This window comes from Sciurus vulgaris (assembly GCF_902686455.1).
Source record: "Sciurus vulgaris genome assembly, chromosome: X".
NCBI lineage: Eukaryota > Metazoa > Chordata > Mammalia > Rodentia > Sciuridae > Sciurus > Sciurus vulgaris.
Window position 1 is genome coordinate 18,698,947 of NC_136471.1, and position 26,338 is coordinate 18,725,284.

At 36.7% G+C, this 26,338-nt stretch overlaps 1 protein-coding gene across 2 annotated transcripts in view; it reads right to left on the minus strand.

Moving 5' to 3' along the window:
* Nucleotides 1-24,078, minus strand: part of HPRT1 (hypoxanthine phosphoribosyltransferase 1) — a 38,932-nt gene extending 14,854 nt beyond the window's left edge. The window contains exons 1-5 of one of the 2 annotated variants that reach the window (XM_079123861.1): nt 23,906-24,078; nt 13,533-13,639; nt 12,018-12,201; nt 5,133-5,198; nt 1,084-1,101 (exon numbers count right to left, since the gene is read on the minus strand). In XM_079123861.1, the coding sequence (XP_078979987.1) occupies nt 1,084-1,101; nt 5,133-5,198; nt 12,018-12,201; nt 13,533-13,639; nt 23,906-23,932 (402 nt within the window). In that variant the 5' untranslated portion in view covers nt 23,933-24,078. The remainder of the gene's footprint in view (nt 1-1,083; nt 1,102-5,132; nt 5,199-12,017; nt 12,202-13,532; nt 13,640-23,905) is intronic. The other variant, XM_079123862.1, reaches the window with a different exon arrangement.
* Between the last annotated feature and the right edge of the window lie 2,260 nt (nt 24,079-26,338).

The window sequence follows — 26,338 nt, forward strand, 5'->3', positions numbered from 1 at the left end:
AAGGAGATTGAGTTTCTTTGCGGGCAAATGAAAAAATGCTTAAACTGTTATTTAAATTTAAAAAGGGCAGAAAAATGGTGGTAGAGGCTCTAGGAAACAGTGACAAGTACAGAGAAATGAAAGGAATATGCTGGAGAATGAGGTTGATAATATATATCAAGAACACACTGAAAAACTCCAAAGAATTCAGTCTAAAGACTAAAGAAAGGGTGAATAGGGTCTGAGGACGAGGCATGATTATAAACAAACACTTTAGAAGTTTTCAGAATTCAGTAAGGCAGAAAGATTTGAATAGGGAGACCAGAGATAAACATAAAGAGGTGTACAGACAAGTTGTTATAAACAGTGATAAGTGATCAGGGGAAAAAGTATTGCATGATAATAAATCAAGGAGGTGGAAACACGAGATTTTTATGCAGGATGGCCAGGGAAGGTCTTAAGGAGAAGGTGAGGTTCTTAAACCTTAGCATGTACTGGAATCACCTGAAGACTTGTTAAAGCATAGCTTGCTGGGCCTCATCACAAGAGTTTTGATTCAGTAGGTTCCTGGCTGATGCTTTTGTGTCTTAGGATCATGCTTTGGAAAGTGATGATATGAAATTTCATTTATTACTGATAACCTTAGGAAACTGCTTAACTCTCTCTGTTTGCTTCTTTAGACATAGAATAGTGCTGGGTAAAGTAAGCACTGGATAAATTTGGCTATTATTACATTCTCAATACTTCAGGACATAATAGCAAATGGAAAATAGGATAAAAATTTCAAATATTCTTTCATATATACCAAATGTTGCTTAAGAGGAAATTTAAGCAAAACACTAAAGTTAATATGTATGTATGTGTATGTGTGTGAGTGTGTATATATACTTGTAACATGTTTAGAAATAAAAAAAATTCAGAACAAAAAGAGGAAATACATTAAGTTTTTTTCCTTTACCAGTAAAAAAACCACTTAGTCTTTATAAAACACAAGCCCACCATTAAAACTAATAAAGAAGAATTTCTTTCCCTGGCTTACCTTTAGGATGATACACAATAAATTAGAAAATCATAAACACTATATTAAAAAATGTAAAAACTTACTTCAACAATCAAGACATTCTAGAAGAAAAAAAAGAAAAGTCAGTATAACGAATCAGTATTTCCAATAGTAAGTGAAATTACATCATAACAAACTCTAAGGAAATTATCCAAATTCTTGTTTTTAATGACTATATCAAATTCTTCTTGAAACCATTTGGTCATCTATTGCAATTTGAAAGTCCTTAACACTGAAATTTTCATAAATAAAATTTGACCCATGTGTTCATTTTTATAAAATCCTTTCCTTACTTAATGCAAGGTCTTGGGCAAGTCATGATATTTCTCTAGGCCCGTTTCCCAAATGTGAAATTAGAAACTTGAACTAGTTGGCCTCTTATATGTCTTCTGACACTAATATTCTAGGAACTGTAATTTGTACAAAAACTCCAAAATCATATGTTTAAGTTACCATATTGAATTCAATTCATTTTCCTATTAGGCATATACTAATATGGATGTATCTATATTTTTGGACTACACTAAAAAAGACACCAATACTTCCTCCCACTATAACCTTCACCCTACTTTCTACATTTCAGAATTTTATAGCTGTAAGAGTTTTTAAGAGAAAATACCATCTAATGATTATTTCCCAAAGCAGAGAAGCATTCTATCTGTCCTTATAGGAATGAGGAAGCATTTCACATAATGTTATAATCACTGCCCCAAGAATATCCACACTATTTTATTCGTGTTTGTCATTATACTCTGTCATAAATTATAGCATCAAAATTTTAAAGTTCTACATTCTTTTCTAAGCTACGTGTTACCAAGGAAGAGCACACAACATCCACTGTGTTACATGAAAAATTAGAATTTTTTTTAAACTTTACCTTGATGAGACATACAAATAAAAGATTGAAGAATCACTGCTCCAGGTATTAATAGTAAAATTATAACCAAGTAAAGCTTCAACATTTCCGTATCTCAAAGCAGTGTATCATTGCAGGCAATACCTTTTGCAAGCCTGGATAGGTCCAAGTGCAGAATGAAGTAGGTTAGCCCATAATTTTGGCAATTCACACTACTTCTCTCATTCTAACCCACCCTCGGTGGAACAGTTAGTAGAGACAACTGCAGCCTATTTCCTAGACTATTCTACAGGTAGAAAAAATATGTTCAAATAAATCCCAGTGTAGTATAAGGAATACAAACACTGGAGTTAGATTTTTCCTGATTCAAACTGTGGCTCTGCCACCTAACAGTTGTATGACTTTGAGTTTCCACATCCTCCTCTACAGAAAGGGACAATACCAGCCAGGTACAGTGATGCATGCTTGTAATCTCAGCAGCTCCAGGAGGCTGAGGCAGGGGAAGCAAGAGTTCAAAGCCAGCCTCAGAAACAGCAAGGCCCTGAGCAACTCAGGGAGACCCTGTCTCTAAACAAAATACAAAAAAGGGCTGGGGATGTGGCTCAGTGGTTGAGTGCCCCTCAGTGCAATCCCCAATACAAAAAGAAAAAAAAAAAAGAAAGAAAAAGAAAGGGACAATACTTCTTTTACAGGATAGTCATGAGGATTAAATGAAATAATAAATACAGTAATGCAGCAGTAGATGCTTAAGAAGCTAGTTCCATTCCTTTCCTCTTATCACAACTAATTTGTTTCTTCAAAGACACTATAATTTAAAGCTTTAGGAAAATGGAATATAATCAATTACTGGACTAATAACTTACTTTCACCACTTACCATGTGGTTCTTTCCCAACATTTCCCTACCCTAACTAGCACTTTTGAAGGATAACACATTCCCATCAGCGACTATGGCTCACTGAAGCAGTGATTCACACAATGGGATAGAGTCATGGTTTGAAAAACAGCATGGAATTATGAAACACAGAAACTGAATCCTAGCTTTACAACCTGATTAAGTCATAATCATAAACTTTATAAGACAGTTTATATAAATGAAAGTCCAAAGAGATTAAATATTTGTCCAATACAAAATCTGTAGTAGAATATGATTCCAATACTGCTTACAAATAAAAGAATGAGAACTGTCACATTATTGAGAGCTTACTTTATGTCAAGTTGTTATTTCCCCACTTAATAAATGAAAATAATGAGGCTCATAAGTCAGATGACTTGTTTAAAGTTATAAAAATAGGCAAGTGGAAGAAAAGGATTTGAATAAGGTATATTCAGGACCCAGAGCTCATATCTTCAAGTATTAACAAGAGAAAAGGGGAAAAATATATACATATGTATCTGCATAGTGTATAAATATTCCAAAAAGCTAAAATGAAGAAGTTTTAAATAATCCCATTATCTCAACACAAAGAAATAACTTCACGCAATTTGTATTTCTTGATTTTTCCACAATAAATGTGCTTTACTGCAACTATCATGAAAAGTTATTTTAGAAACTGAGACCTATTTAAGATCACAGAGCTACATAGTGGGACAGATCCATTAAGTGGGAAAGGCAAGGTCAAACTCAATCACAGAAGGCTGTGAAGGCTAGACCTCTTCCAGTGCTAAAATGGATTGTAGAAATAAGGGTTTCAAATGGATTCTAAATAAGGACAAAGCATGCTAAAAGGGAAAGAGAATGGGTTTGGCAGCAGTATACAGAATGTAAAGGAGAGGAAAAGCATCAACAGATTACAATTTCTTCTCTGAAATTTTCAAAAGATGCTAAGGTCAACAACAGATTGGCATAACTCTGATACAGGACCACAGAATTTCACTTAAGTATTTTATGTTAAAAATTTCTTACAGATACTCAGTTAAATAAGCAGTGACCATTAAGATCCAAAAGCCAGAGGAAGGAAAGAACTTCAAATGTATGCATTAAAATTCAAGCTCTATCCCTTACTGGTTGTGTGACTTTGGGACTATGAGACAGTTTTCCTATCTCTTAATTACATGCTGTTTCAAACTATAACTCCATCCCTCAACTCCCTACTTATAAAATAGGGATACAATCCTTACTGGATTGTTATGAAACTCTTCCAGGATTAATGCCTTTATATTTGGCACAGGTCTTATAAGCAAACAATAACTGGCAGCTTTTAAAAAAAGCAGCATTCCATCACTTATTGTGGATTACTCAAAAATTTTCAATGTATAAAAAGAATAAAGAAATCAAAAGGGAAATTTAAAAATACCTTGAGACAAATAATTGATTTTGACAGCAAAATCAATACTGAAAAATATCTGGAAGAATTTTCATATATTAATAAAACTCTTTTTTTTTTTTTTTTTTTTGGTGCTGGGGATCAAACCCAGGGCCTTGTGCAAGGCAAGCACTCTACCGACTGAGCTATCTCCCCAGCCCAATAAAACTCTTCAGAGTTGGTTGTGACGGCACATACTCGTAATCCTCACACACCTCAGCTATTGGGAAAGGTGAGGCAAAAGGATTGCAAATTTGAGGCCAGTCTCGACAGGCAAGATCCCATCTCAAAATGAAAAATAAAAAGGGCTTGGGAGCAGTTCAGTGGTAGAGCATTTGCCTAGCACCCACAAGGCCCTGTGTTTCATCCCCAGTGCCACCAATGATTAAAAGAAGAAATAATAAAAAAAGAAAACTCTGAGATTTCTTAAAATATGTCTGAATCTATTTAGTGTACTTTTTACTAGAAACTGTTGTTAAGAGCTCTACATATATCAACTAATCCTTGAATCACCCCTACCTACTCACCTCTGGGACACAGAGAAGTTAAATAACCTGTTGTTTTTTCATCTGTAGGTTTCTCCCCCAGTGCTGGGGATTGAACCCAGGGACTTGAGCACGCTAAGCAAGCACACTTTTACTGAGCTAATAACTCCAGCACTCCCATCTATAATTTTTGAAGGATTCCAAATTAGAGTCCTATAGAGGTAGAGAACAGTACTTGGCAATATTAACTTTTAAGTTTAATACTGGACTCAGCTATCTTTTGGCTATACAATATAGGGAAAGATAATTAACCTAGATTGCTTCCAAGGGTTAATAACCCTCCTCGTTTAGTTGTATTATGTAAACTACCTCTCAGTAATTGAAAGAACAGTGTTACTAATTGACTTTTGGCATAAGTACTCTTTTCTTCCCCTTCAAGATACGCACCTTTCCAGTTAAAGTTGAGAGATCATCTCCACCAATTACTTTTATGTCTCCTGTTGACTGGTCATTCTAGTTTAAAAGAAAACATATATATGAATATGTACATCTTCAGTATACATACACTTCAAATTATCAAATGGAAACTAGTTAAGAAGTTAGCTATGTAGCTATGTAATGTCCACAGCATTATATTCTAAATGATATGAATTATAAAAATTAAGTTTCCAGAAATGAATGACTAAGTAACTTTCAAGTAGAGATTAGTAACAATTAAAAAGTCTGAATTGGTCATTACTGATTTGATGTTTTTAAGAGACCTAAAAATAGGCTACACCCATTTTTGAGTGGACAGTATTAGAGTAGCCACCCAATATCAGTTATGGTCACTTTTGAACCACAAGGGGAATTATTAGCATGACAGGTGTCTGGTTCTGGTCCTGTACCACCACACGAGTCAAGCAAGTTGTAGAGGTTGGTCTATTATCACATCCAAACCCAAGGATATGTCCTGAAAAGTCTATCCCAGGCCCAGGTCATCTTCACACTGTCTGGGAAACTAAGTCTGATCCATAGTCCTTTAAAGGCACACTGCTTACGCTCTCAATTTCTGCTATCACAGAATCCACCAGAAACTCTTATGGGAGTTTCAAAGGGGAATGTGCAACATCCACTGTAGTTGGTGGTAATAACCAAATGTGGATGTATTGGATTAAAGACAGAAAACTTGGGTGAAAGAGCTGGGGCTTGCCCAATCTGACAGCAAGCCATACCATAAAGCTATGGCAATTAAAATGGTGCAGTACCAGCACAGTAATTGAAAGGAGATCAAGGAACAAAATGGAGTCCAGAAACAGATCCAGCAACATATGAGGATTTAGTATATGATAAAGATAGTATATCAAGTGAGTAAGGAAGAGATGGATTATTCAATAAATGATGTTTGGTCAACTACTTATCCATTTGAAAAAAAATAATGTATGGTCCCTACCTCACAGCATTCACAAAAATAAATTCCAGATGGATTAAAATCTAAATGTAAAATACAAAGCTGTAAGTGGACTGGAAGAAAATGTAGGAAAACTTTTCACATTCTTAGAAAGGGTAAAAACTTAGCCCTGACATGAACCCAAACTGAAAAAAATCTATAACAGATACTGGGCTCCAAAATAAGAAGCCACAGGAAGATGAAGGATGAACACAATTAGATAATTTATAGAAGTCCAGAACATAGAAAATACCTGAAAAACAAATACCAAAAGAATGTGATTCTATTACTCATCCATCCATACAAAATTATGCCTGATGAATATGCTGAGGAGAAACAAACACTTTTGTTATTTGTGGTAGTATAAATCTGCACAACCTCTTTTGAACAGGATATAACACTACCTATTAAAAACATGCAAGCTGGGATGTGGCTCAGCGGCAGAGTGCTTGCCTGGCATGTGTGAGGCCCTGGGTCAGAAACCCAGCACCACACACACACAAAAAGTAAACATGGGGGCTGGGGATATAGCTCAGTTGGTAGAGTGCTTGCCTTGCAAGCACAAGGCCCTGGGTTCAAATCCCCAGCACCACAAAAAAAAAAAGAGAAAAAGGAGAAAAAGTAAACATGCATGCCATTTCAGTCCAGCAATCAACACTTCTAGGAATTGATACAACAAAAATATTTACAAATATGCAAAGATACATTCAAGGATGTCCACTGTAATAATTGTTCCTTAAAAAGAACCAGGGGAATAGAGGCCCACACCTGTAATATAAGCAACACTGGAGGCTGGGGCAGGAGGATCACAAGTTAGAGGCTAGCCTCAGCAACTTAGTGAGACCCTGTCTCAAAATAAAAAATAAAAGGGCTGGGAATGTGAGTTGGTGGTTAAGCACCCCTGGGTTCAATTCCTGGTCCAAGAAAAAAAGAAGAACCAACATGTCTGTTAACAGGGAACTACCTAAATTAATGAAGTTAATCTACAAAGTAATAATAACATGAGGCTATTAAAAAGAATCTGGTAATCTAATACACACTGACACAGAACAATGCTAATTAAAAACACAGGGCTGGTAATGTGGATCAGTGGGATCAGTGGTAGAGTGTTTGCCTAACATGTACAAGGGCCTGGGTTCAGTCCCCAGCACCACAAAAAGAAAAAAGAATACCTAAACAATAAAAATGACCAAGTAGTAGACCAGTGTGTTGCCTATGAAACCATTTTTTGTTTAAAACTACTCCATATTGGGCTGGGGATATAGCTCAATGGTAGAACGTTTTCTTTTCTTTCTTTCTTTCTTTTTTTTTTTTTTTTGTGGTGCTGAGGATTGAACCTAGGGCTTTGTGCTTGCAAGGCAAGCGCTCTACCAACTGAGCTATATCCCTAGCCCTGGTAGAGCACTTTCTTATATGTGTGATAGGTTTCATCTCCAGCACTGAAAATAATAAATAAATAAATAAAATACCATATAATGCTAGGCACAGTGGCACATGCCTGAAGCAGGAGGATCACAAGTTCAAAGCCAGCCTCAGCAACTTAGCAAGACACTGTCTCAAAATCAAAAATAAAAAGGGCTGGGGTTTATATAGCTCAGTGATTAAATGCCCCTGGGTTTAATCTCTGGTATCCAAAAAAAAATTCACCATATAACTATTCCAAGTTGTAAACTAAATATATGACTTTATGATATCAAAAGACCCTTGCATATTACTTCTCATCTTAGGGAAATTACAGATACTCCTTATTCTAACTAACTTAAAAGACAGCATTTCAAACATATAGAATTAGTAGAAAAAAAAGTAGAAAAACTGAAGCTTTAGATGAGAGTGGATAATGTTAAATGATTCCCACTATAAACTTGTTAAATATTGCCATCTTCTGTAAGAATGTGGTATTACAGTCCAATGCCAATTGATCCTTTTTTAGAGAGAAAAGGATGAGAGGCACAAGAACAAAAGTGCAGAGTACTGGAAAAATATCCAGGCTCCAAAGACTGCAATGACAGGGCAAGAGACAAGAGAATTACAAGCACACAGAACACTGGTGCTCTATAACATTCGAATCTCCATGATTCTGTTGGCCCCAAGGTTTTTAGCTTGTTTCTCCTGGGGCTTTTTTCATGAAAACACAGCAACCCTTTAAGCAGAGTTTAATAAAGAAGAACTGTGTAAGACTAATGGTACAGTCCACTTGCTGGACTATAAGTGCCCAAACTGCATCCATGTATCAATTACCCCATCTGGCTGGCCATGGGAATTGCACCTCCCTCCCTCCCTGACAAGCTTCCCACGGTCTCTCTTGACTGAGTGCCTCTTAAATGCCTCATCTTCAAGTATGGAGAAGTCTGGGACAAGACTGGCATGGGTGAAGAGAGAGCCCCCCCCTTTCAGAGTTGCTTTATCCACCCCAAACATCCTTTCTCCTTACTTCTTTCAACCAGAGTCCAAGTTACCTTTAACTCAGAATGTCACTGTCAAATACCTAACCTAAATTCCCAGAGAAACTCTTTAGGTCTACAAATACCATGAGCACCTTTCTTTTCTTTTCTTTATTTAAATTTTTTTTAGGGAGCTGGGGTTGTAGTTCATTGGTAGAGCACTTGCCTAGCATAAGCGAGGCCCTGGGTTGATCTTCAGCACCACATAAAAATAAAATTTTAATAAAAAATAAAAATTTTTAAATATATTTTAGTTGTAGATGGACACAATACCTTTATTTTATTGATATTTTTTTATGTGGTGCTGAGGATCAAACCTAAGGCTTCGCACATGCTAGACAAGTGCTCCACTACTAAGCACAACCCCAGCCCCAGTGCCTCTTTCTATGTCATCCTGGCATCTGGATGAAAAAAGGAGGATAATAGGGAAGAACTTTGTTCCTATTTTTTTGTTCCTAGAAAACTTCAAGGTAGCAACAAGAACTGGGACTGGGGATGTAGCTCAGTGGCAGAGCATGTTCTTAGCACGTGCAAGGCCCTAGGTTGAATCCCCAGCAGCCCTGCAAAACTTCTTCTAAAACTGTCATTAATTTTATTCAATTATTTTAGTAAAAAAATACTATAGAAAAATCTCATAGTAGAGGAAATTCATCTGCATACTTATGAACTGTTTCATTTTTCTGAATATCACAATCTTAGGGTCAAGAAAGGACATCAAATATATAATACTATTTTTCATTGTTCTAAGATGCACATTACATTTTAATACCCCTAAAATCAACATTATTACAATTGATGGCACCATAAATATAACTGGAAAAGTTTTATTGTTTAGAAGCACAAAAAATAGTAGTAAGTCTTAATCAGTGTCATCTTAATCAAACATAATATTTGTAATCCCAGGCTATTTCTCATCCCTAGGCAAATAAAATATTACCTAATGGGGCTGGGGCTGTAGCTCAGGGACAGAGCACTTGCCTAGCATATGTGAGGCACTGCGTTTGATCCTCAGCATCACACAAAAATAAATAAATAAAGGCATTGTGTCCATCTATGACTAAAAATATCTTTAAAAATATTACCTAGCTATTCTGAGTACATAAACTATAATAATGTGTGGGAATACAGAAAAAAAAATCTTTAAAATATTAGAAAGTGGTAGCAAAATTTGGATGACTTAATTCCTTTATAATTTTCTGCAGTTGTTTTTTTTTTTTTTTTTTTTTTTTTTGCAGTACTGGGGATCAAACTCAGGGCCTTGTGCTTATGAGGCAAGCACTCTACCAGCTGAGCTAACTCCCTAGCCCAATTTTCTGCAGTTGTATGATTTTTAAAATAATGAACATATTTTATTAATTAGAAAAATGAAATTTTTATTTCAAAGTAAATATAGATAGTATGTAGAAACTTTAATGCATCTTTTCATATTCTGGAAATATTTAATAGTTCATGGAGTATTTCTTTAGGATTAGTACTTATCAGGCAGCCTTTAATTCACTGCTTCAAACTGTTTAAAATCAGCACATAAAATTATACTAACATCAATATTACTAATGCTACAACTTAACATTTTGATTTTATGATTTTATCAAATTAAGCTCTTTAGCTTTTTTATATGTATGTGAATACCTTCCAGGACAAGCTATTGAATTATTAAATAGGTTGGAAATGTTACTTCCAGTCCACAGAGTACCTGAACAGTTTTCTTAATTTCTACTGTTTAGTAGTAAATTTTACAGAATTTCACATAAAATATAACGGATATTTTTCTACTCAAAAATTAACATAAAATGTTGTTTATATTTAAGATTTCATGGTTTTTAAAATTTTTTAAAAAATTTTTTAGTTGTAGGTGGACACAATACCTTTATTTTATTTTTATGTGGTGCTGAGGACTCACGTCCTCACACGTGCTAGGCAAGTGCTCTACCACTAAGCCACAACCCCAGCCTGATTTCATGCTTTTTTTCTCCATTCAGAAGTTCAGCCTAATAATCCTCAAAGATCTAAAACTAAAAGTTAAAAAACACTAAATGCAGAAAATGGAATTAAAATTTCAAAGTGTTTCTACAGCTCCAAATTGCTTTTATAACTATAACATTTTTAAGAATATTAAACTCCCCCATTTTTGCTTGTTTTTGCTTTTCAAAGAAAGAACATTCTGCACAAATCCCCAGATATGAATCATAAAGTAACAAGATTTATTTTGTACAGTGGGGAGAGGCTAAACAAGACCAAAAAGATAAATCATATCATGGACTGTAAGTAAATGTTTTGACTCTAAGCAACGATGTTATTAAAGGCTAGTCAGCTATAATGCCAGCAGATGTACTGACTGGAATTAAGTCCAAGTGCAAACTATGAACCAATCAATCAATAATTTCTGTTGAGTAAGAATCCACATTTTAATAAGTTGTTAATTCAAGCAAAGCTATGGATAGTTAAAAGTTTGCAAGTAGGAAGTAATGTCATGATACATGGGCAGAAAGGGTTTGATGGGATATAGAAGATGTCTATGATAATACTTAAATAGTTGATCAATTACCCATAGGACTGATCAAAATGTGGAAAAAACTCTTTCTAGTTTTTGCTTCCAAGATGGCAAAATAAATAAATAAATAAATAAATAAAAAGATGAAGGAGCAGCATGCAGCCTATTTGCTGCACAAACCGTGCCTGACGTGTGCCCAAGGACAAGGCTGCTAAGAAGTTTGTTATCTGAAACACAGCAGAGGCCACAGCTATGAAATGTCTCTTGGAGACACTTCCCAAGCAAGTCCCTTGATGCCTGTTTCCCTGTATTTGAAGCTACATTACTGCATGAACTCTGCCATTCACAGCAAGGTGATCAGAAACTGATCTTGCGAAGCCCAGAAAAGACCAAAACCCTGCCCCAATTTAGACATGCTGGTGCTGCCCCATGAACTCCACCAAAGGGGATGAGTCACTGAGGACTGAGGAAAAATTATCTTCTAGAAAAAAAAGGAAATTAAGCTGAAAAATTGTGAAAAAGGCCAGACTTGAGTCAAATAAATGATTAATGAACAGAATGAAGGTTCAAATTCAAATGTAAGTGTTCTTACTCTATAAAAGCATGAATGAAAGGTGAAAATGAAAGATGGACTACAATACTAACTCATGAATCAGCAAACACTGAACTTATTCTAATTTATGAAGAAGTTAGGAGAAATCCCTGTAAAGGAAAAAGTTTAGTTATAAGAAATACAATCCTAGGAGTTGGTCTTGAAAAACAAAACAAACAAAAAAACCTAAAAGATAAGTATATAGCCACTCAGGTGACTAATTTGAAAAAGATAATACTTCGATGTAAATCACTAATGGATACATTAGAAAAATCCCACTGTAACCAAGTGAAATGAATATATAAGTATAGCATGCAGAGCTTTAAAGAAAATACTAGAGCTGTCATATTTTTTAAAATCATATATCAAATGTACTTACACAGTAGCTCTTCAGTCTGATAAAATCTACAGTCATAGGAATGGATCTATCACTATTTCTATTCAGTGCTTTAATGTAATCCAGCAGGTCAGCAAAGAATTTATAGCCCCCCTTGAGCACACAGAGGGCTACGATGTGATGGCCTCCCATCTCTTTCATCACATCTCGAGCAAGTCTTTCAGTTCTATGGAAACAAAATCGGGGATTTAAAAGAAAGTTTCATATATTTAAGCTTTATAACTTAAGCATTAAACTTCCATAAAACATACCCCCTTTGTCCCATGAAGCATACCCTTACTTTACCAAGCAAAATTAAAATTTTATACCTTCAAAAATCAGATACACTGAACATCTACTATAAATTATTAAAATGCAAATAAAAACAAGATAGAATTTTCAACTATTAGATTGGCAAATTCTGATTAAATGATACTTGTCTAATATAAAACATTAGACGAGATTAGAACACTGTCATAAGTTATGATACTACTTTTGGGAGGATAATTTGCAGTACCAAAACATTTGATAAGCTGGGCATGTTAGCACATGTGTGTAATTCCAGTGGCTTAGGAGGCTGCGGCAGAAGGACTGCAAGCTCAAAGTCAGCCTCGGCAACTTAGCAAGACCCTGTCTCTAAATAAAAAATAATAAAAAGAGCTGGGGATGTGGCTCAGTGGTTAAGCACCCCTGTTCCAAAAAAAAAAAAGTTTGATAAATATCTTCCCCTTGACCCAGAATTTCTTAAGCAAGTGACAGAACATGTGTAAAAGGATGTTCCCTCTAGTAGAGTCTGTAAGAGCAAAAAACAGAGAGATCTTAAGTGTTCAACAATAGTGGACTGGTTAAATCAGCTGTAGTACATCCATAAGTGGAATGCTTACACATGTTAAAATATATATGTATATATGCACATTTAAATATATGAACAGAGCCAGTATCTAAGGGAGGGCATGCATACAGGTGGCTGAGAAAACTATACCCTTTCCATTTATAGTCTCTATAGATAGAATGTTTTATAACATAAATGTATTGATATTATATATTTTTAAAATACATTTTTAAAATAAAAATAGCCACACACTTAAGGCAAATATTTAAAGACAAAGAAAGGCTGTTCATTATAATTCATTTGAGGGGAAACTTTCAAACTAGATGTGCATAATAATCAAAATCTGACCTTTCCAATATGTGATTCAGTCCCAGTTCCCATTACCCTGTTCAGGACTGGGAAAATAGACTCTGATTAGAGTTCATTCTTCCAACCTCACTTCAATGTTGATTTTATTCTACTCCCTATAGATTCCCACTATACCATGACTTACACTGGGTGATTAGTAAGTTCTCCCTTTTTTGTTTTTGAAAAGAAGACCTTAAAAATAGAAAACATTTACTACTTAACAAGCTGGCCTAGGTTATATCCAAGTATCAACCACTCTAACTTGTGGTTAACTCTAAGTTGCTGGCACTTGAAATTAATACGAGAAAAAATAAATTTCCATTTGAGATCTTACTAACCTGTCCATAATTAGTCCATGAGGAATAAACACCCTTTCCAAATCTTCAGCATAATGATTAGGTATACAAAACAAATCCAGGTCATAGCCTGGTTCATCATCACTAATCTGAAAAAGAAATAGAGCTGTTTCAAATGATAACATTAAAGGATACAAACATCTGATTAGTTAAATGATAAACCTTAGTTTACCAGAGAAATTTAGGTATGAGATAATACCAAGAACTGTTTATTTTATAACCTGATAATACATTATAGTAATTTTTCTAGAATTTAACCTTTTCTATTTGTTTTTTTAATGTAGTGCTGAGGATCGAATTCAGTGTCTCACATGAGTTATGCAAGCACTCTACCACTGAGCTACAACCCTAGCCCCATTACAGTTATTTAAGAAAACCATATATCATAGACGTGAATAGTCAAGAATGTAGAAGTGAAATAACATGATGTGAAATTTCCTTCAGGTTACAAAGCAAAAAGAAAAATTTTAAGGAGGTAAGACAAATGTAGCAAAACATTGATAATATTAAACAAGTGATTCATTACACTATTCTCTCCACTTTTGAGTATATTTGAAAATTTATTTTAAAAATTTAGTACACTACAGTCTAATAAGCTAACATGCTATACAGAACAAAAACTGCCATGTCCCATCTCAAATCCAAATAATCTCTTTCAACTCAGAGGGAAAAAACACTAAAAAAGCTAAATGATCCTTTAAAAACTCAAACTCATAGAAACCTAAGATTATGATCAAATCATGGGGTGCCTTTAAGGTTGATATTCCAAAATTGTTTTAATAGGAACCACATATTGGTTGTCTTGGTATGCCCAGTCCTTGCATACAAATATTTAACTCCAATAATGTGGTACCTGAAAGTGGCAAAATGTACTATGATTATTTTTATAAATATTGTATATATACCTATACATCCCCCAAAAAGAATACAACAAAATTATAAAAGTTGTTATCTTTGGGAAGGAGTTAGAGTGATTTTATTTAGTTCTTTGAGCCCCAAAAGTATAGGACACTTTAAAAAGATACATTAAATTGCTGGGCACAGTGGTACACACGTGTAATTCCAGCAACCTAGAAGGCTGAAGCAGGAGGATCACAAGTTAGAGGCCAGCCTCAGCAATTTAGCAAGACCCTGTCTCAAAATTAAAAGGCTGGGGATATAACTCAGTGGTAAGAAACGCTTGGGTTCAATTCTCAATACCTCCCCAAAAAGATATGTTAAACTAAAGTGAAATATTCAAAGCTTATTCAGGGAAATAAATCAGGAAGGATTATAACACTACATCATGTGATATTCAAAACTACCACATTTAAGAAGGTGGTGATAAAAACTCTGGCAGTTTTCAAGAAATATTGGTCAAATCGTAATTAAATCTCAATGTATCAGTTAATACTTATTGAGTACTTTTTCCTGCATTGTATTTATTAGGTGCTTAAGAACAAGTAGTTTGACTTTCAAAAAATCTAAAAAATACATATGTAAGATTAAAATATTATTCACATAATCCAGTAAGATTTTGAGGTTTCTACTGCTGAAAACTGAAATTCATGTTGTCTCTCTTCCAGGCCCAAAAGCTCCATTTTGAGTTCAGACTCTGGTGGGATTTTGTGTTGTCAGCCTGTAGTACCCCACAGTCAATATTGATTTGCTTCTAAAAACACATGTTTTAATTTCATAAGCAGAAATTTTTTTCTACTTTTTGGGAAAAAAGATTATGCCAGATCCTCTAAGATTAAGTGCTAATTATTTGCTAAACATTCATTTCATGTTTACATCAGAGCACATTTACTAAAAAAAAAAAAAAAAAAAAAAACATAGAAATGGGAAATTTATGTCATGTACAGGAGCGTTCCAAGAATATTTTGCAACAAGTATTGAGTTTATAAATTTTATGAGCTGAAATTTAGTTCAAGTTTTGGGAAAAGAAGATAGACTTTGATTTTATAAGGTAATACAATAAACATTCACATCAGGCTCATCAGAATATATTTGTATCACCTGACAAGAACAGAAATGTACCTTTTCATACTGCCTTAAAATCAAGATCTAGAGTACCAAAATAACTCTCCTGACGCTTACTCACACCTTTCACCTAATTACTCACTGCCACAAGTGCAAACCAAGACTCACCCAAGACTCTTCAAAGACTATTGCATCATATTAAAATGGGTCAATGCCTGGTTAAATGTTTTGCAGGTAGTCTAGGAACTTGGGAATCTCATTTCAATCAAAGTGAATGTGAATTCTGCCTAGAGTTTATCAGCAGATATGTACTCCAAAATAGTAATCCTATCTGTCAACACATCAAATTGACTTCTAATTCAAAGGTTTGACCCCAATCAAAACAGACTTACATTTCAGAGTTGATTTGTTATTTTTCAATTGAATTATATTTTGTTTTTTTTTTCAAAGATTTATTTACAGAGTTCACTGTTTCAAGCATTAAAAAATGTTAATAAAACTATTCCCAAAAGGCAAGAATAAAATTCATAAAACATGTATCCTTTGAGATTCTTTAGGTATGAATTCACAATGTTGTTTTATAAATGGGTATTTGGGGGATAACTACTTTGAGAAATTATTGGCTATAGATGGAGAGTCATCATAACTGGGCACTAGAAAAAAAAGAATCTATATTTAGTCGTGTGTGTGTGTATCTTTTCTTTTTTTTTTTTTTTTTTTGTTACTGGTGATTTAACCAAGGGGGGATTAACCACTGAGCAACATTACCAGCTGTTTTTATATTTTATTTAGGGACAGGGTCTCACTGAGTTGCTTAGGTCCTTGCTAAGTTGCTAAGGCTGGTTTTGTACTCGCATTCCTCCTGCCTCAGCCTCCAGAGCTGCTGTGATTACAGACATGCACCACCATACCGAGTATGTATTTTTTGTTGGGGGGGTGGGTAATGGGGACTGAACCCAGGGGCACTCAACCACTGAGCTACATGCCAAGTCCCTTTTTTAAACATTTTATTTTGAGAAAGTGTCTCACAAAGTTTCTGGGGCTGGCCTTGAACTTGCAATCCTCCTGCCTCAGCCTCCCAAGTAGCTGGAATTAGAGGCATGCACCCCTACTCAGATATATGTATCCCTATATATCTATCTATTGAGTGCTGGGGATTGAACCCAGGGCCTCTTGTGTACCAGGTGCATGATCTACCACTGAACTATACCCCTAGCCCTAGAACCTGTATTCTTATTACTAATACTCAAGTGCTTACTGAGTACCTACCATATTGTACCTACTAGAAAAGATTCAATTTGACAAAGATAACATCAATGAGATTATGGCAGATTAAATGACAAGACATGTATATGAATAACCATAGCCAGCTATAAAAAAGGATACAGGTAGTGCTGTTGATAGTATAAGAGAACTCAAACTGATACAGAAGCCTAACGTGCACTTACCTGGACCACTGCTATGAAATAATATATAATAGATAAAATTGAATAGAACTTCAGTTTTAATCATCCCAAACAGCATAACTTCATGTTCAAGACATCCAAGAATGTCATTCTCTATAAATGCTAGACAGAAATATACAAGGTGACCTATAATCTTATTAGCTTATCTGACACTGGCTAATATCTGATATTAATCTCATCTTATATGGAATAGTCAATAATCTAGTGTCTGCTTTAATAGGAAGGGTTAGAACTGGGGATTGCAGTATAATTAAATTACACAAAAATGCACTAAGCATTCACCTTAAGGGACTGTGCAGTAGGTTTTGTGGAAGATACAAGGATTATTTTATATTTACATCCCTTCAAGAATTTATAATCTAGTGGGAAAAGCATACATACAACTGTACAGCACAATAAAATTTTAATCTGTACTAAAATCTAACTTGACAAGCACACAAATGTAAAATATCAAATGCTGTTATATATGCATTAAAGCAAAACATAGAATCCAAGGTTACCCAGACCTGATGATTCTCTCTTAAAGTAGTCATTATATTCTGTGGCCTAGACTGTAAAGAGTAAATAAGACCACCACATCACTAATGTTGAATCATCATGGCCTTCTAAATCAACTAATAGCCGTGCCAAACTTTCTATGTCAATACACATCTGTTTTGGGTAATGTGGTGCTGTGTGTGGTTATTACCAACACCTTCTAAAAGAACTACTAGTTTGCAAAGGCACCATAACAAAATACCACCCACAGAATGGGTGGCTTAAACAATAGAAATTTATTTGTCATAGTTCTGAAGACTGAGTCCAAGCTCAAGGTGCCTGCAAGGTAGGATTCATTCTGAGACCTCTTCACTTGGTTTCTGGGCCTTTTCACTGTGTGTTCACAAGATCTCCTCTATAGCAAGATCTCTAGTGCCACTTCTTACAAGTGTACTAATCCCAACAGATCAGGGTCTTATTCTTATCTAGCCCTAAATACCTCCCCAATGCCCCCTCTCTCCAAATACCACCACACTGGGAGTAAGGGCTTCAATATGTGAATTTTAGGGGTGGGGAAAACACACAAATGCTCAGCCATAACAAGTACCCAACATAAAAATGACTAGAGAAGAACACAAAAAGGTCTTGGATGACTTTCAGGGAAGGGTCCAATTCCAAAATATTTGGGGAGCTCTCTGGAGTGGTCACAAGTAGTGTACACATGGAAAGGCGTTTTTCCCCCAGAACACCTTTCCCACTATGGCCATTTCTGGTTGAACTGTAAATCAAAGAACAGTTTATTAATAGCTCTGAGTTACTTACCAATACCCACCTAGTTCAGAAATCTGACTGCACCTCCTCAGAGCTCTAGAACACAGTTCTCAAATTCTAACCTATTTGTGTTACACTTGTCAGTGATAAAATTTACAGATACTTATCTACCTTTTGTCTAGAATTAAAATCAATATTTTTGGCATCATAAATTACTGAAATCATTTTATTTTCCAGTAAAACTGGCACTACAAATTCTTAATAATTATGTGGGTCATTTGGGCATGGTGACACATGCCTGTAATCCCAGCAGACTGGGAGGCTAAGACAGGAGGATCAAGAGTTCAAAGCCAGCCTCAGCAATGGTGAGACACTAAGGAACTCAGTGAGAACTGTCTCTAAACAAAATACAAAACAGGGCTGGGAATATGGCTCAGTGCCCCTGAGTTCAATCCCTGGTACCAAAAAAATATTTTTTGTATGTGTGTCACATTTGTAATAATGGCCTTCATGTTAAAACTTTTGTGGTTTGCACATAAAATTTCTAATTATAAAGATACATTATCAGGGCTGGGGCTCAGTGGTAGAGCACTCGCCTGGCATGTGTGAGGCACTGGGTTCGATCCTCAGCACCACATATAAATAAATGAAATAAAGATATTGTGTCCATCTACAGCTAAAAATTAAAAAAAGATATATTATCTAAAATTGTAGTGATCAAGGAAATTAACTCAAGCTAATATAAACCTTGAAACATCAATTTATCATCTGTGACAAGAACTGCTTAAGTCTCTTTCTGATAAAAAAATGACAATTGTTTGTGGTTCTGAACAAGACAAAATAGAAGAGAGGAAGTGAGTCTTAAGTTATGTGAATTAAAAGATGTACAATAGATAAAATTCATTTGATTTTACTCCTAGTAACCAACAATATCTCTAAGCTTCTAGAATGACAGAAATCACTAGGTGGCATGCTTTTACCTTTTATAATTCAGATACATTAAAATTTTCAAAAACTATCAAAACAGATAATATGCCCTTCCCTTGGGATAATCTGTGTTAACTCAGGTATTATAAATCCAACATTATGACTTACTGATGCAGATATTCCTAAATATAAAAGTAAGCTAGTAGTATGTTCATCTTTCAATTTTATCATTCTTATAATATATATGTGTACACACACACACACACACATATATTTATCTTCCTTGTGTTTCCTCCTAAGGCTTAAACCATGACAAGCATTAATTTTTTTTATTAGAGCATTATAATTATACATAGTATTCAGGTTCATTTTGACAAAATACTGCATGCAGAGAATTTGATTTCAATCTCCATTCCTTGTCCCTTTCTCTCCCCTTCTCCCTCCCCCTATTCTTTCTCCTCTCCTTTATTTATTTTTCATTGGTCTATACATAAAGGTGAAATTCTTTTTGGTACATTTATATATGTATATAACATGATATCATTAAATCCTTTCCATATTTCTTCCCCTTTCCCTTCCTTCCTCCCTCCTTCTCATCCTTCGACTTCACTGATCTTCCTTATCTTTATGATATCTCATACTCTCCCCAACCACCTTCTTTCCCTTATTTTGCTCTAGCTTCTGCATATGAGAGAAATCATGCAGCTTTTGATTTTTTTGAGTCTGGCTTATTTCACTTAGCATGATTGTTTCTAGTTCCATCCATTTACCAGCAAATGCCATTAATTCATTTTTCTTATTGCTGCTGAGTATAACTTCATAGTGCACACATACCACATTTTCTTGATTTATTCATCTCTTGATGGGTACCTGGGTTGATTCTATAATTTGGCTATTGTGAATTGTGCTGCTATGAATACTGAAGTGGCTATATCACTAGCTGATTACAAGCTGATTTTAGTTCTTCTAGATAAATACCGAGTGGGCATATGATGAGTCATTCCTAGTTTTTTGAGGAGTCTCCATACTGGCTTTCTATAGTGGTTGTACTAATGTGTGGTCCCACTCAGTATCAAGATTATGATCACCATGTCATATCAAGCTAAAAATGTCACCACTATTTGGGCAGTTGAGAATATTTGACTGGGAATGTGATTTTCTTTAGCTGTGGAGGTTCAGAAGTACTGTTTTTTACTGGTTCACTAAAAAATAAGAGAAAGTTTTGAAAAAAAATTATATACCACATAAAATACCAATCACCACCATTAATATCAATATTGAGACTCAATTGTTATTTTCCTGCCAGTGCTACCAAACTAATATTTAAAATAATACAAAAATAAAAAATAAAATAAAATAATACACCATTAATCAGAATTCAAACACTTCAAATTGTCATGGAACTACAATTATCTTTAACCTTGTGCTTCTGGTAACTGTTCGGTATATATATATATATATATATATATATATATATATATATATATTTTGTCCAAAGTGAACATGCCTATTATTTCACCATGTATATTAATAAAAGATTACAGTGTTTGGGTAAATTCATGTTCTTATACATGTAGTAGTTATAGGTCCACTTGCCTAAAGTGGGTAATAATTTATCCTTGAGTTAAATAGTCAAGAATTGATTTCAATTCTTCTTCTTTTTCTTTTTTCTTGGTGTTACTGAAGACAGCCTTGAACATGCTAGTTATATCTACCCAGCTTTTTTTATTTTATTTTGAGACGGGGTCTCACTAAGTTGCCCAGGCTGGCCTTGAACTTGCAATCTTCCTGCCTTAGACTTCTGAGTTGCTGGAATTATTGGCATGTACCACCATGCCTCAGTTTGATTTAATTTAATTTGGGTGGGGGGCAGTACTGGGGATTGAAACCAGGTAGGCTTTATTGCTGAACTACATCCCTAGCCTTTTTACTTTTTATTTTGAGACAGGGTCTCACTAAGATGCTGAGACTGGCCTTGAACTTGTGATTCCCCTGACTCATCCTCCTGAGTAACTGGTATTACAGGTATGTGTCACTGCCTGGTTAAAAAATAAAATTTAAGAAAAAAGAACTTAAAAAAAAAAAACTCCAAGATACCTCTTCTCTGCTGATCTGGTGGATCCTTTTCTCACCTTTGGCACCACACAGACAGAAATAATGGACAGAAAACAGTTAAGATGGAACTATATGCTAGGCACTGTGGCATACACCCATAATCCCAGTACTGGGAGGCTGAGTCAGGAGGATCGCAGTTCAAGGCAAGCCTCAACAACTTAGTGAAACCCTGTTTCAAACTAAATAAAAAGGGCTGGGGACGTCACTCAATGGAAGAATACCCTGGAGTTCAATCCCCAGTACCCAGCCACTCCGAGAAAAATGGATCTGTAGTATGCATGTCATACTACTCAATTCATAACAAGAAACCCCTAAATTGATCTGCTCCATTTCTTGATAGTTCTGAAGAATAATTTTGGTCTACACCTCTAGACTAATGTTAGTTTAAACCCTGTTGACAATAAAGAGACAACTGTGGGCAAAAAAAAAATGCACCATTTTACTAATCCTGTAAAAATCACTAGCAGATGGCTGGAGGTATAGCTTAGTGGTAGAGCATATGCAAGGTCCTGAGTTTGATCCCCAGTACACACAGAGAAAAATCAGCAGCAGGGTTAAAGTTCAGTTAGTACAATATTGCACTTCTAGCACTACCATCCTAAAGTTTAGACGATAGAGGCACGTAAAATATATCTGATGTTTCACATTGAATTACAAAAATCCAGAAACTCCTTCTAAAATGAAAATAGTAGCATAGTTTCTATCAGGCAGGTCCGGGGTCAATTTCATCCACGTGCTCTAGGACACTATCATGTGTGCCCAAGGTCATTACTAGTTACTGTTTATCTACCTAATATGTAACTTTAGGGCATTTACATTAGATAACATCAGCAAAACATTTATTTGAATGCCACATAAATATTTTTAAAAATCCAATCAGTTAATATATGTAAAAGGTTAAGAATGGTTAACTAGCACATGGTAAGCACTATTTAAGTGTTTGTTATTGCTAACATGCAGGCAATTTAGGGGAAGGAAATTTTTAAAAAGGAACAGGAATTTGCAAACTGAAAACAATAAATTTCTTGATGTTCAAAGAAAACCATTGATAATCAGAACTAGAAATGATAACTAATTCTCTGTATCCTGGTGCAGGCATCATGCCCCTAAGCTAAAGGCATCTAACTTGCTCAGCAACAGTCCATTGCCATTTGTTGAGCATTCACTGTATATTACTGCACCATTTAGGGCACAGGCTCTGGAGAGAGACCTAAGCTTGAGTCAGAGTTCCTTCTTTTATTTATTCACTCCGAGTCAGGGACTATGTAAGGGTTGTTTATTCATATAGGCAATAACATCAGTAGCTAGCACCTCAGATGCACATAAGCCTAGAGAGGTGAAGATGCCCAAGGTCACACAGCTGGTAAATAGCCCAAATGAGCAGGAGCAGGATTCCAGTCAAACTCCATTAAGAACACTCCTCTTTATGTTAAGTCACAATGCCTAATATAAACAGAATCTTCTTTCTTAGGGCTCAAGTGATTATTTATTCATTTAACCATTATTGAAAACTTCCTACTAGTAAGGCACTGTATGTATTGGAGTTATAGTGGTGACCTAACTTTATAATGTTTGTTTAGGGGCTGACGTAGCTCAGTGGTACACCATTTGCCTGGCGTGCCCAAGGCCTTGTGTTCCAGCCTCAGCATCGCAAAAATAAAAGAAGTTTAAACGGGAGAGACAATCAACAGGTAACTAAGTAATTCTAAATCAACAACGGCAATAAGCATAATAAAGGAGGCTAAGGCGTTTAATTGGCAGTGGGGACAGGCAGCCTTGGCTATTTTAATAATCACGATCAGAAAGGTTGGGAAGAGGTGATAACAATTTTGGCCAGCTCAAGGGGAAAAAGAGAACCAATGAGGGTGAAGACAAGATATCAGAGGCTGATTGTGGTAAGAACGTCCTTGAAAGCAAGGACCAGGTTCGCATTTTTAATCTCTGTAGCATCAAAGAGCACAGGATCCGGATTCAAGCATATCTGAATTCAAGTTCCGCTACTTCTGGCCGTGGGAAAATGACCTGTCTTTTCAGTAGCTTCGTGGTGTGTAAAACAGGCACGACTATGGTTACAGGGGCTGTTGGGAGGATTCAAGGAGGCAGTGCGCATTCCCATATATGAATTATAGCATCTGCAGAACGAAATGTAAAGCCCAGGTCCCTACAAGCCCTCCCCTGCGGTGGTTTTCGGGCCGAGGCTCTCTCCCGAGATGCTCGAGGACCTCACCCCACCCCAAACTTCCAGGGAAGGGCTTCTCTGGAGAAAGCTCCCACGCCCTCACCCCGCCTCATCATTCCCGAATCAGCCCACGGCCTCTCCCCACAGCACGCTCGCAGGCGGCACATGTCAACCAAAACGCCATTTCCACCTCCTCTGCCCACACGCAGCCCGCTTTTCCAGGGCTCTCCTAAGGAGGGACCCACCCCAAACCCCGCCATTCCGTCCTCCCTGCCGCCCTCAAATGACGTAAAGCCAAACCAGGGAACCTGTGACCACCTCAGCCCCCCGGGGTTCCCCGGGCCATCACGGCCCCCAACGCGCAATGCGGGCCCGGCGCCACAAGGCCGGGCCGCCGTCATTCCGCGGCTGGCCGCGCCGGCCTGTGCCGGGCTGGGCTAGCGAGTCAAATTGCTCACCACGACGCTGGGGCTGCGAGTCGCCATAACGGAGCCGGCCGGCGCGCGGCTGACGGCAGTCTGAGAAGGAGGAAGCCGACGGAGAGGCAGAGGAGGAGGCGGAGGCGCTGCAGGAGGCGGCGCGGCGCGGGAAAGCCAAGAGGTTTGTCCAACGCTCTCTGCCGCCGAGGCAACCGCTCAGAGCGAAGGAGAGGCAGGCCCCGCCCTCGCCCCGCCCCCGCCCCGCCCCCTCCAGCACCGCCCGCGCGCTCGCCAGCGCGCCTCCGCCGGTGGCTACCGGTTTCCACGCTCGCGAGGTGGCCGTGGGAATTTTCTTCCGGAAGAAGCGGCGAATGCCCCTGCGCAGCTTCTCTCTCTCTCTCCCAGGCTCCCATTCAGAGGATCCCCAAATTCCCAAACCTACCTCTGTCCGTATTGTCCCTCGTTGTCCTTAAAGTGAACACCGGCTTCAGGGTTCCCTCAGCACGTGGCCCCTCGAGCCAGGCGTCCCCTTGCCAAGACCTTGTACTACATTCTGGCTTCCATTTTCCTGACTCGTGGCCCAGTTCTTTCAAAAACCTTTACCTGGTTTTAAGAATTGAGACCTACAGCCCCAGAGGCAGCCAGATCAGGGTACAAATCTGAAACACTTAACTGCTTTGTAACCAACTGCAAATCAGACTCTGAGCCTCTTTTTTCCTCAGTAAATAGAATGAGCATATAACAGTACACTAACAGGATTTTTATGAAGATTAAAGGTGAATGTGTGTTTCGGTACTTAGGACAGTACACAATGGGAACTATTACTATTACTGATCTTTATTTTTGCCTCCACGATTTCCTATATGTGATTAGAAAAAAATCCCTGAAGACTCATAGATAAAATAAGCAATCAACAGTTGCTTCTAGTGATGCCATTTCTAATGTCCTCACCTGTGTAACTCTAGCATCCACCACAAAGCCTTGTGCACAGTTCATGGCCTCCTTATGAAGGATACTAAGGGATTTGTAATGATAGTTTTGTGAAACTGGGCAAGTCACTGCACTTCTCTGAATCTCAGTCTTTTCCATCTGAAAGATGGAAAACTGGGTGGGGTGGTGCAAACTTGTAATCCCAGCTATTTGGGAGACAGAGGCAGGATCACAAGTACAAGGCCAGCCTCAGCAAAATAAAGGACTCAGGTGTACCTCAGTGGCAGAATACCCCTGGGTTCAACATCCAGTACACCCCCCCCTCCCATAAAGATGCCTAGTAGAGTACTTGGTTACATACATTAAAATACCAATGTCATGTGTTTCATAATTTTGCCTTAAACAGTTCTACATGCTATTCGTCCCTCTAGTCTCCCAGACTTGTTATTCATTCTCCTGTTGATCAACATTTGGCCAGTTGCTAGGTTTGAACTACTACAAATAGTGCTACTATCAACATTTTTAATGTACCTTTTGGTGAATATATGAATGCATTTCTATTTGGCACAGACTTTGAAGCTTGTATTAGAACATTTTCATTACTTAGCTCCTTCACAAACATTTTTCTCTACCTGGAAGTTAATTCTGACAACTTCCTGTTATATATTTGGCCCCTGATTCATGTAGATTCAACTATCCACATTTGTCTCTAAATCAGATACACAACTATTTGGAATCCTTCCAGCTTACTTCTAGCTTACCATTCCTTTTTCCAAATTCGGATATTCCTGTGTTTTAACAGTACATTTGAAATAGAGTCAGGTGATTGCATAGACAAACAGTACAACTCTTGTTCTGTGTGACAACTTGGGAGTTTTTATTTGTATTTAAGATGGAAAACAGCCAACAGAGTGCAATCTACAAGATGTAATACTGTGTTTTTGGTAAGTGAAAATCTAGTTCATACACTAAATACTTTACTGAAATTTGGACATTATATTTAAAATTGAAATGTATTCTTTTAAAATTTTTAATTGCTTTAAAATTAAAGGTGAAATCAAGAAAATTCTTATGACTAGTTTTACATGATATTACTTATTTTTATGTGGCACTGAAGATCAAACCTAGTGCCTTGTATTTGTGAGGCAAGCACTCTACCACTGAGCCATCACCCCAGCCTTTTATATGATATTATTAAAAATCATTTTGTCATACAGAATAGAGACAGGTTGCTGGGTACAGTGGCACATGCCTATAATACCAGCAATTCAGAAGGCTGAGGCAGGAGTATTACAAGTTTTATACCAGTCTCAGCAACTTAGTGAGGCCCTAAGCAACTTGGCAAGACCCTGTCTCAAAACAAAAAGGGCTAGGGATGTGACTCAGTGGTTAAGCACCCATGGGTTCAATCTCTGGCACCAAATAAATAAATAAATAAATAAAATAGAGTCAAGGATATCAAACAATCTACTCTGGTCTGGCATGGTGGTCCAGACCTGTAATCCCAGTGGCTGGGGATGCTGAGACAGGAGGAATGCAAGT